Genomic DNA, 12,301 nt, shown 5'->3' with positions numbered 1-12,301 from the left:
CCTTTCAGCCATGGCTGGAGTGGCTGGAACACAGGGCATTAAGTCCCTAGGCTGTATACAGCACAGGGACCCTGGGCCTGGCCCATGAAACCACTTTTTCCTCCTGCGCCTCTGGGCCTGTGATGGAAGGGGGCTGCCGTGAAGGTCTCTGACATGGCGTGAAGACATGTTCCCCATCGTCTCAGCAATTAACATTAGGATCCTTGCTACTTATGCAAATTTCTGCAGCTGGCTTGAATTTCTCCCCAAAAATGGGTTTTTCTTTTCTACTGCATAGTCAGGCTGCAAATTCTCCAAACTTTTATGCTCTGTTTCCCTTACAAAACTGAATGCCTTTAACAGTACCCAAGTCACCGCTTGAATGCTTTGCTGCTTAGAAATTTCTTCTGCCAGACACGAACCCAGGAGGTAGAGCCTGCAGTGAGCTGAGATTGCACCACTGCACTCCAGCCTGGGTGACAGAGCAAGACTCCGTCTCAAAAAAAAAAAAAAAGAAAGAAATTTCTTCTGCCAGATACCGTAAATCATCTCTCTGAAGTTTAAGGTTCCACAAATCTCTAGGGTAGGGGCAAAATGCCACCAGTCTCTTTGCTAAAACGTTAACAGGAGTCACCTTTTCTCCAGTTCCCAATAAGTTGTTCAGCCTGGATTTTATTGTCCATATTGCGATTAGCATTTTGGGCAAAGCCATTTAACAAGTCTCTATGAAGTTCCAAACATTTCCACATTTTCCTATCTTCTTCTGAGCCTTTCAAACTGTTCCAATCTCTGCCTGTTACCCAGTTCCAAAGTCACTTCCACATTTCCAGGTATCTTTTCAGCAACACCCTACTCCTGGTACCAATTTACTGTATTAGTTGGTTTTCACACTGCTGATAAAGACAGACCTGAGACTGGGAATAAAAAGAGGTTTAATTGGACTTACAGTTCCACATGGCTGGGGAGGCCTCAGAATCATGGCAGGAGGTGAAAGGTACTTCTTATATGGTGGCAGCAAGAGAAAATGAGAAAGAAGCAAAAGCAGAAACCCCTGATAAACCCATCAGATCTTGTGAGACTTATTCACTATCACGAGAATAGCATGAGAAAGACTTGCTCCCATGATTCCATTACCTCCCCCTAGGTCCCTCCCACAACTCATGGGAATTCTGGGAGATATAATTCGAATTGAGATTTGGGTGGGGACACAGCCAAACCATATCAAGTAGCACCAAGAGCTCTTCTGCAGTGCCAAAAAAGAGAATAAAGGTATTTAAGGACAAGCAAAAGAAGAAACTTATGGCAACAACTAACAAATACAACAAGGATTATTAAGGTAAGGGACAGAGAAGGTAGCATAAAAGGAAAATGAACAGGGGAAGGAGGTCAATCGATAAATGAATGAGGCAATATGACAGGAAAAACAGGCATGAAAGTTTAAAAGACACTGGTTTAAACACATCAAACGTTAACTTGATAAGGGTGTGAATGCTAATGGCAAATTCTTAAACATTAAGAAAAAAGTTTGGCACCTCATGTTCTCACTCATAGGTGGGAACTGAACAATGAGATCACTTGGACTCGGGAAGGGGAACATCATACACTGGGGCCTATCATGGGGAGGGGGGAGCGGGGAGAGATTGCCATTGGGAGTTATACCTGACGTAAATGACGAGGTGATGGGTGCTGACAAGTTGATGGGTGCAGCATGCCAACATGGCACAAGTATACATATGTAACAAACCTGCACGTTATGCACATGTACCCTAGAACTTAAAGTATAATAATAAAAAATAAATAAAAAACCCATACCAATGATTAAAAAAAAAAAAGGAAAAGAAAAAAGTTTGGGAAAGATGCCAAATAGCTCTGAATGCTGAAACTGAGATGATTATTCCTTTTTTTTTTTTTTTTTTTTTAAAGACAAACTTCAAAAAGCACTCTATTCTAGACTAGGAAAAATAAAAATAAAAAACATAAATAAACCACAGTTTATTATTTCAACTATTTCTGTAGATGAAAATAAATAAGGAAATAGATTTTGGATTCAAATTTTGTGAATAAAATCAGGTAGATTAAAATAATATTTAAGAAGATAGGTTCAATGTCTAAACCTAAAATTGCTCCTATTACATATTTGCTTTAAATCACCATGTTGGTCTTGGGACCAAAATTAACAACCAATAAATGAAGTGCTAAATATTCCCTTTGCGGAAAAACATTAAAGCATTTGTTAGAGAATAGAAACAGAAGAAATTAAAGGTAGAAAGCATGAAGGAGAGGACCAAAGACACAGCCAGAATCAAGTTATTCGAGAGTAAAATGGGGCCGGGTGTGGTGGCTCAACACCTGCAAATCCCTGCACTTTGAGAGGCTGAGGTGGGAGGACTGCTTGAATCCAGGAGTTCAAGACCGGCCTGAGCAACATAGGGAGACTCCGTCTCTACAAAAAATAACAAATTAGCCAGGAGTGGTGATGCCTGCCTATAGTCCGAGCTGCTCAGGAGGCTGAGGTGAGAGGATCACTTGCGTCCAGGTAGGTGGTTACAGCTGCAGTGAGCCATGATCATACAACTGCACTTGAGCCTGGGTGACAGAGTGAGACCCTATCTACACAAACAACAAATAGTAAAATGGACAACAAGCACAGTCTTAAGTCAACCAAATCAGAATCAGTAATTGAAGCATTATACAAATGACAGTGAATGCCCAACATTAGCTAAAATTTGAGCTGAGAAGCTCAAAACGCAGTAAGAACACAGAGAGTCATGTAGACCCCATAAGGTCATTACACTATGAACTTTTTTTGGTTGAGCGGAATATGTCGGCCCGGACACACTGGACTATTAACTCCATAGAATCATGTAAGTCAGATACTTTCTTTTTATTTTTTGACCTAGATTAAAATATTCAAGTTAAGTTCTACTGAAAAAAACTGTCATTTAAAAATAAATAAAATAAAAAGAATTTTGTACTAAATTCTTAAATTACATGCAAAGATCAATGATAAAACGAATACTTCATTTTCTAATTGTATTTCTACCATGTTTACATGGCATTTTCTCTTCTCTATATGCATTTAATTGCAACATAATGACTTGAATAAACATATAAAGAAAATAATGCCTCCTTCACATAGTATTATACCATATGTATAACATTTTAAAGAGTTGTCATTTTCATTAGCACAAATTTTCAATAGGCTAAATGTGGCATATTAATATGAGATAAATATGGAATCTTAATAGTGATTCAACTCAGATTATTGTAGAGATAAGAGATGCAAGACAAGAAACAGATAATAACACATAAACACATAGGAATAAATAGATAACGAAGAAGAAAAACATCAAGTAAACAACATGAGAGGAAGGATCAAATGAACAAAAAGCTTAAACTTGCTCAGTCTAGCATGAAAGATGAACAAGTAAAATGAAAGGGAATTCAAAGCAGTAGGCAAATATAGCCTTATGAACAAAGTTACAGAAGTATGAGAAAGCACAGATTCTTTAGGAAGTTTCTGGGTAATTTGGTATGAATAACTTGATCCATAGATAGAAAAGAGGCAGAGACAAAGTGGGAAAGGTAGATAGAGGTGAGATTTATGCCACTCTAAAAACAGTGGGGACTGACTGAAGGATTTTAAGCAAGAGGGAACCCACGTTAGGCAGGGTGGAACATGCAATCTTAGAGAATTGGTTAAGAAGTTGTTACAGGAATGTGAGAGAGTAATAAATATGAACTATGGCTGTGAAGGCTGGGATTGACAGCAGGGGAAAAGGTGAAATAATATTAAGAAGGCAGAATGCATAGGACTTAATGACTGACTGGCTATGTGGAATCAGCAAGAAGATGGACTAGAAATCTGTGAATATTTTAGAAGAAGAGTTTAGTTTAAGCAAGCATCACTTTTTGAAGACTACCATTGGGATTTCTCAGATTCTACACTGACATGAGCTAAACAATTTTTGGACAGAGTCATGTAACATGTTTCAGGGAGGTTTTACCATCTTAAGAAAACCTATACTTTTGAAGAAGACTTCTAGATCATATTTTTAAGGCATTAACTCAAAGAATAAATTCACTTCTGTTTTACTATTGAGAAGATGTAAGAAAGGCCTGTTCTGTATAAAATATAGACAATTCTTAATTTACCAATCACTAGACCCACAATCAGTTCACGAATATAGGGAGAATTGTGGCTAATGCTCTAACCTGAGTGCTAGGGCTTTCATCCTAACTATTCCACGAATTCTACAGTCTTGTCCCTGTTAAAATTCAAAAGGTACTAAGTGGATTTGGGGGTTGAGCTGTTTGTAATACATCAAATACAATACGGGTTAAATAATTTGCTTATTTGTTTTATGGAGGGCATAAGAAAAATAATCACCAATTACTCTGAAGCAATGCAACTAAGAATGTTAACAAACTTTAGAAACACAACTCACTTGCAATCCAGTGTTGCCCATATAGTTAATGCTTAGTTATTATAGTAAAATCAGAGAATTTCAAACTTTGTGGAACTAATATACCTCTCTTGACCTTCAGCTCCTATAAAGTATCAAAAGGAGGGGAAGGAGCAAATAGATCTATAGTAGCAGCTAAATAAATTCCAAAGCAGTACATGTCTTCAATTATGTACATTATCAGTTAATAAGCATTTTAATAGCTTTTTTACTCTTTTGTACGAAATTCTTAAATTACATGCAAAGATCAATGATAAAACAAATACTTCATTTTCTAATTGTATTTCTACCATGTTTAGATGGCATCTCTTCTCTATATGCATTTAATTGCAACATAATGACTTGAATAAACATAAATAAAAATTTTTAGAACCATTTAGGGTGGAAACATTAAATAATTACAAACCTTATAGGTGTTTAGACTCCATTTTCTAACAAGTTCTAACTTTTCCATTGCAGGATTTTTAATTTCATCTGCTAGAATAACTGGTCCACTTTTTGTCTGTGTTCTCTGGCCACCTGCAAGGTAACAAAAGATAAGAACACAATCCAGATGAAGACAAGCAGGGAGAGAAAACAAAACCCTGACATTGTTCAAATTAAAATACTTATGCATCTAAAAAAAAGAAAAAAGGTTCCCACAAAGTAAAGAACTAGAACTTCCTGGAATTGCTGAGGATAGTTTCCTAATTACTTAAACAACACTTCTGTCCATTAAACACAAGTGCCATGTGACTTATCTGTCTTCTTTAAACAAACAAACAAAAAACAAACCTGCTGCAATCAGCCTTATTTTCTATATAAGCTGTGGTTTACTTTAAGAAAAATAAAATTTCCACAACTAATCTTATACACTAATGACACTAAAAAAGAAGTATCTTGGTCAATAAAAATCTAAACGGCCACACGTATTCCCCACAGTGATCTTTCACTGTAATGTGCAGATTACAACAACAATAGAATGTTGCTATAATTTTGGAGAATTTGAAAAAAATAATTCAAATTTCATATAGTTGTTCAATTCAAATAGTCATTAAAGATATGTTATCACTAGTATGAAAGGCTGGGTTGAAACAAGATCTACATTGTACCTCTTTTTTCTCAAAAGATCACACAAAAAAGGCAAGAAAACCAAAAAGAGCCATAATGAATAAAGAAGCAGTGTAAATTCCTGACAATATACTCTTCCAACAATTAAGAATTTTTGATATGAAAGCAACTCTACAACTATATACTTCTTAATAGTAAAATACTTTTCATAGTCAAAATATTTTTCATTTCAGTTTCAGGATGGAAAGTTTCTAATAATTTAAAAAGAATAATGAAATAAAGAGAAAACTTAAGATTGGCAAAAATTTCTTCTCTCACCTATTCCTATAATCGGACCAATCTTTCCCATAGCTTTACCAGTCCAAGAACAAGAATGGTATATAAAATAGAACACATTTAAGAATTTACAAAATTCTCATAAAACAAAATATAAATGTTAACATTTCATATAAGAAGAAACGTGGAGTTCATTTTCTCTCCCATTTTTATAGTCCAGTAGCAATAAAGTGCAGAGCAAATTCAATGTGAAGATATTGATTTTCCCAAGTATTTTTCACTGGGTATAACTGGTAAATTAATAGTATTGTGTTGCAATCTGCAAACTATTTGTAAGTTAAAGCTAAAAGTAAGAAGACAAGACCTTTTTCACTTAACCCATTCTTAAAAACAACCAACCTAATTGTTGAAGGTTGTTTTTCCTTTAACTGAAAATAGAAGGCAGAGCTGCAAAGATGAGAGTTTAGGATCAAATGGTAAACCTACATATTCCAGAGCAAAGAAAGAATGTTTTAAAGCAAATCAAATTTTATGTTTTAATTTTAAAATGGATTAAGTTTCAGCTATGAGATACAGCCTAATTATTCTGAAAAGCCAGAAAGATAGGATACAGTTAGAAAAATTATTTCCTTTATTGTTAATAAGACAGCCACCAAAAAAGTCAGAATAACACACACCTAAGAATATAAAGCAAGTGATTATGAAACTGAGTAAATTAGTGTAGCTTCAGCAGTAGCAAGAAGGGCTTTATCCAATCAGTGCAGTGAATACCTGCAGGAACAATTAAATCACTTCCTTGTTGAGCCAGTCGACTAGCTGCAACCCTGCTAGGAGACATAACAGATGGCAGTGGCGGTGCTGGGGAACCTGAAAAGGTAGACATTTTAACTGTGAAAATCCTTTTCCTCCTCCACATACTGTACATTTTGAATATAGGGTTACTGATATTTCCTTTAAAATATTCAAACACTAGGATTAAAAACTGGAATTAATATATTTATTTTCTTTCAGGGAAGGACTAATAATAAATGTATGCTACCAGGCTCACTTTTTATGTAAACTTTTCATCAAACTATCAAAACTAAACAAAATATGTAACTATATGATGAAATCTGGTAAGATGACATCTAACCAGGATTTTAACTGGACTCTACTATTTCCAAAATCAGTTAACAGAATGTGAATACAGTCCCATAGTTGCATGATTTAAAGCTTCGGTAAATATTTCATAACTTGCTACTCTCAAATATGAAGGAAAAGCTCAAGTAAAAATTCAAAGGCATGTAAGGGATATTAAAACATGCTTTCATATCTCTTACAAAAAATGTGAATGAATTATAGCCTTCACAGGAATTGCAGCCAAAATTTTCAAATCATAAATCAAATGTCACATAGTGTGTCTCATTGCTATTCATAATGTGGACGTAGGGGACCTTCTGCAATTCGCCTGGATGCTTGTTAGAAATGCAAAATCTCAGTCCCTGCCCCAGTCCTACTAAATCCAAGCCTGCACTTTCGTAAGATTTCCCCAGGTGATTTGTATGTACTTTGAAATTTGAGAAGTGCTGATATAGAGTATTTTTTGACATTATAAGAATCACTTTTGGAGCTTTTCAAACATACCTGGGATACTCAACAAGATCTACTGATTTTCAGTGAAACAGGCATCTATTCTTTTGCAAAAGCCACTCAAGATGATTCTCAAACACAATTAAGTTTGAGAACCAGAGGAAACAACACCATTTTTGAATGAAACACAACTAAGTACTGAGCTTAAAATTCTGGCTCTATCTACCACATGATATCAGGAACACCCTGGCAAATTACTAAACACCTCTGAGCCTTAATTATCTACAAAGTAAGAAATATTGACTACTGGCTGAGAGCTGTGTCTCCTGCTTGTAATCCCAGCACTTTGGGAGGCAGAGGCAGGTGGACTGCTTGAGCTCAGGAGTTGAAGACCAGCCTGGGCAACATGGCAAAACACCACCTTGCTGGGCATGGTGGCACAAGCCTGTAGTCCCAGCTACTCAGAGGTTGAGATAGAAGGACTGCTTGAGCCCAGGAGGAGGAGGCTGCAGTCAGCCGAGATCGCACCATTGCACTCCAACCTAAGTGACAGAGCCAGACCCTGTCTCAACTAAAAAAAAAAAAAAGAAAAAAAGAAACAACGATTACCCAACATTGTTGCTAATGTCTAGCATTAAACAAAAAAAAAGGAGTAATAAATTTTTAAAACTGAAAAATTATGAAAGTCCTTCCATGTTTAGCTGAGAATATTTTAATGTCTATAATGTACTTTTATTTCAACTACACTCTTCCCCAGTTCTCTGGAAAAAATATAATGCATTACATTCATAATTAAATTTCCTAATAAGAAAGACATGTCTACTTTCTTTACTTACTATTAGTAATAATTGGTCATATCCCAGATGTACTAAATTCTGATATAGAAACAGTCACGAGTTCTAACAGTATAAAATAAACCTTAACTTGAACTGGATCTCACATTAAAATTCAAACATGCAATAGACCTAAACTAAATAGATTGTTGTTAACTTTCAAAGTGAGAGATATTTGTCTCTTTAAATTTGTTAAATTATAAAATTTAAAACCAGAAGGGATGATGGAAATCAACTAAACTCTCACATTAAACGGTAAGATTAATGAAGCTCAGAGAGGTTCAAAGTTTCTTATTAGAGACTCAGATGTTCTGAACACCATAATATCTCCATTATTAAATTCAATACAGAAATCACTAATCTACAAGTTACTTGCTGAGTTGGAAGGCATTTTAATAGGTTATCCAGTCCGATCACCATTTTAAACAAAGACTGTATCTCTACTGTCAAAGGCATAAGGGATTCTAAATAAGAAAGTGTAAAATAAAAGAAGACTACCGTACTTCCATGTCTTGACCCCAGGAATAGGAGCTCTGTTGTTCTAGTTATTACAGTTTATTAATCTTGCATAAAAAATAAACCATGGCACTACATGAGATGTGTATAACATATATAACAAATGAAATGTAACTCTCCAAAGTAAAATAGCAAATAATGTAGTGTGGCTGTAACTGGGACTTCAGCTTTTTTGATTTACCTTCAAAGGTAATTACCGCTTCTCTGTATCTTTAATACTTTAAGCTTTTAAACAACTGTTACCAAAATCATTCACCAATACCAACTAAAAAATAAATAATAATATAGGATCTCTCAATAATACAGGATCTTACTAACCGGCTAAATTTGGGGAATTAAATCTATTTCATCTCAACAACAAAAATCTAGAAGATGAATACATATGTGCAAAGATTTATACCCCCATTAAAACAAAACCCTGGTACAAAGTACACTTAACTCTTATGAGCTTTGATTTATTCATGATTTCCACTATTACTGATTCTGTAACATCTTTGGTGCTAGGCAGATTTCAATATTTGTTGTTTTTAAGTTGAAGTATAACTTTTAAATCTGCACTAGATAGATGAAAAAGTAGATGGTTAATACTCTCCTTGTTAACTGTTTAAGCAAATAGTCATAATTTATCATTTAGTCATCTTTCCAGAGAGCTAACACAGTCCTAATTCCTTTAAGATTTTTTCGTAAGACCTGTTTTCCAAATTGTAATCATTGTATGTTATTCTTTCTCATGTTCATTCCAATTTATCTACATATATCTTAAAACAATCACAACTTTCCAACAAATGCTTAACTAATTTAAGTATAGCAGCAGAATTACTTTCCTAATACACTGATCAACAATACAGTTTAGATTTTTAAATGTTTTATACACTCAGTTCAGAGAGACATATATTACTGCCACTATCATGAAATATATTTTCTTTTTCCAATTGGAAGAATTAGGATGTATCTATAAGCAAGTGAAACTGATGGGCATTTTAATGCTCATGTATACCAGTTCATAATGGTCAACTGATTTCAATTATTGTATAATACCATTATACAATAACATTAAGGGTAAAAATGGCAGCTAAATAATTTCATTAAAAATATTTAGGCCAGGCGTGGTGGCTCACGCCTGTAATCCCAGCACTCTGGGAGGCTGAGGTGGGCGGATCACGAGGTCAGGAAATCGAGACCATCCTGGCTAACACAGTGAAACCCCGTTTCTATTAAAAAATACAAAAAATTAGCCGGGCATAGTGGCAGGCGCCTGTAGTCCCAGCTACTTGGGAGGCTGAGGCAGGAGAATGATGTCAACCCAGGAGGCGGAGCTTGCAGTGAGCCGAGATCGCACCACTGCACTCAAGCCTGGGGAACAGAGTAAGACACCGTCTCAAAAAAAAAAAAAAATTTCTAATCTTACTGATACATCAGAAAAATTATTTTAATGAGCAAAATTAAGATCATTCAATTGCCATGTCTAATACGTAAAAACTGAGTGACGTCTAATATAATCACAATGAGCCTGGCTATTGCGTAGTATAAACAAATCATTCACTTGCCATGTTAATAGTGAAATTAGTTTTTTATTCTATGTCAACATTTAAATTTTAGAATTGGTGATTAGTCAAAAAATGGTACCAAATTATGCAAAGTAAGCTTTATATTTTTCAGCACTCATAGTTTTAGGTACTCAGTCAGTTCTTCCAAATTCAAAGTTATCCCTGATATAAGAATGCCATGATGCTTCAGAATGACTACTAAGACATTGACATGATTGCTCCCTTTATTTTTCTAAACATAAGAATGAAAAGAGAAAAAAAATGTCAGTAGACAATCCATTCACTTCATAGACTAAAGTAGAGGATATACTGGATTATCCTAAATGTCTATTTCCAGGACCCATATAGCAGAGAATATACTTCGAAATCTAAATTGTTATTTAAATAAAGTATTGGCCAACTGTACAATAAAAAAATACAGAATACGGCCAGGTGCGGTGGCTCACTTTGGGAGGCTGAGGCGGGTAGATCATGAGTTCAGGAGTTCAAGACCAGCCTGGCCAACATGGTGAAACCTCGTCTCTACTAAAAATACAAAAATTAGCCTGGTGCGGTGGCAGGCACCTGTAATCCCAGCCACTTGGGAGGCTGAGGCAGGAGGATCGCTTGAACTAGGGGGGTGGAGGTTGCAGTGAGTCGAGATCATGCCACTGCACTCCAGCCTGGGCAACAGAGTGAGACTCTGTCTTTTAAAAAAAAAAAAAATACAGAATACTAATATCTGCAAGAGGGCTATAGTTTACAAAGGCATGGACATAACTGTTTCTTCATTTTGTAAAATTTAATGCAGCATTAAAATTAATATGCGCTTAATTGAACTGAACATATAGCTACACTTTACAGTCCTGTCTAGAACATCTATTTCCCACATCTAAATGTTTACATGGCTTTACTTTCGCTTGAGTTAAAAAAAAAAAAAGTTTAAAAAAGTTATCACAAGTAAAAGCATTAAGAAAGGAGGCAATATTTTCCTATTAAAAACAGACATAGATATGAGATGTATGCAGAAAAGAGTTAACATAGCAGGTCTAACTGCCTATCCTTAAAAAGGCTGGCATGCGGGAACTTGAATTTTGGGAGGATTCCCTCCATTGCCAGAATGATTACGAGTGCCTCACTGTGCTTAAGCTGTTTACCTGCAATGTGGCGTATGCTGCTTACCTGCTTTCCTTCTGAAGTCTAGAATCTTGTTATGTAACAGACAGAGAAACCTATGTGATCAGCTCCCCGTAAAAATCCCAAGCATGGAGTTTCTACATGAGCTTCCCTAGTTAGCAAAATTTCACATATGTTGTCAGTCTCACTGCTGGAGGAATTAAGCAAGTTCTGTGCGATTAAGCTGGGAGAAGATTCTTGGAAGCTTATGCCTAGCTTTCCTCAGACTTAGCTTATGCACTTTTTGCCTTTACTGATTGTGCTTGCTATTCTCATATAATAAATCATAGCCATGAGTGTCACTATGTAAGTCCTGTGAGTTCTCCTAGCAAATTACTGATTTGGTTAAAGGAATGCTTAAAGAATAATAATTTGGCAGACATGTAAGAACAGCTTGGAAGAGTCAGAAACTGAGGCAAGATCAATCATAAGATACCACTATATCTCAGGTATTCAATAGCTACACTTTAGGATAGAGAGGTGGTCAAAAGAATGGAGAGAAGGGGTGAAATTTGGGAATAATTAAGAGTAATTAAAATACGAACTTTTAATGAGTGTGGTCTTGGAGACCTTCTATATAACGTAAAAAGTTCATTTTTCTATTTGCTTTGAAATAAGAAATCTGTATTTACGAAAATCAACACTGATTTATAAATTTCATAGTTACAAGTTAAAATAATCTACATCTACATTTCTAATTTTTGTTTTTATTTCAGTATTTTACAACCAATTCTTAAATAATAACCAGTGATATCATGCACACTGATCCGTTTATATAAAGGAGACTACTGAAATAATTCCTATAATACTTAAATTGAAGAGCAAAAGGATGACATTTATAATCAATGTTTTATCACAGAATGAAAGGCCTTCATTCTTGTGCTTTATTAATAAAGGTAGCATTTGGTGA

At 35.3% G+C, this 12,301-nt stretch overlaps 1 protein-coding gene across 4 annotated transcripts in view; it reads right to left on the bottom strand.

The window, feature by feature from the left end:
• ARFIP1 (ARF interacting protein 1) overlaps positions 1–12,301 on the bottom strand; it is a 125,906-nt gene that overhangs the window by 35,315 nt on the left and 78,290 nt on the right. For 2 of the 4 annotated variants that reach the window (XM_008000009.3, XM_008000008.3), the window contains exons 4-5: positions 6,543–6,638; positions 4,852–4,964 (exon numbers count right to left, since the gene is read on the bottom strand). In XM_008000009.3, the coding sequence (XP_007998200.1) occupies positions 4,852–4,964; positions 6,543–6,638 (209 nt within the window). Of the gene's footprint in view, positions 1–4,851; positions 4,965–6,448; positions 6,523–6,542; positions 6,639–12,301 lie in introns of those variants that run through there. The other 2 variants (XM_008000011.3, XM_008000010.3) reach the window with 2 other exon arrangements.

This window comes from Chlorocebus sabaeus, chromosome 7, assembly GCF_047675955.1.
Source record: "Chlorocebus sabaeus isolate Y175 chromosome 7, mChlSab1.0.hap1, whole genome shotgun sequence".
Taxonomy (NCBI): Eukaryota; Metazoa; Chordata; class Mammalia; order Primates; family Cercopithecidae; genus Chlorocebus; species Chlorocebus sabaeus.
The sequence above is the reverse complement of the archived record's forward strand: the minus strand, read 5'-3'. Positions and strand labels throughout refer to the sequence as shown.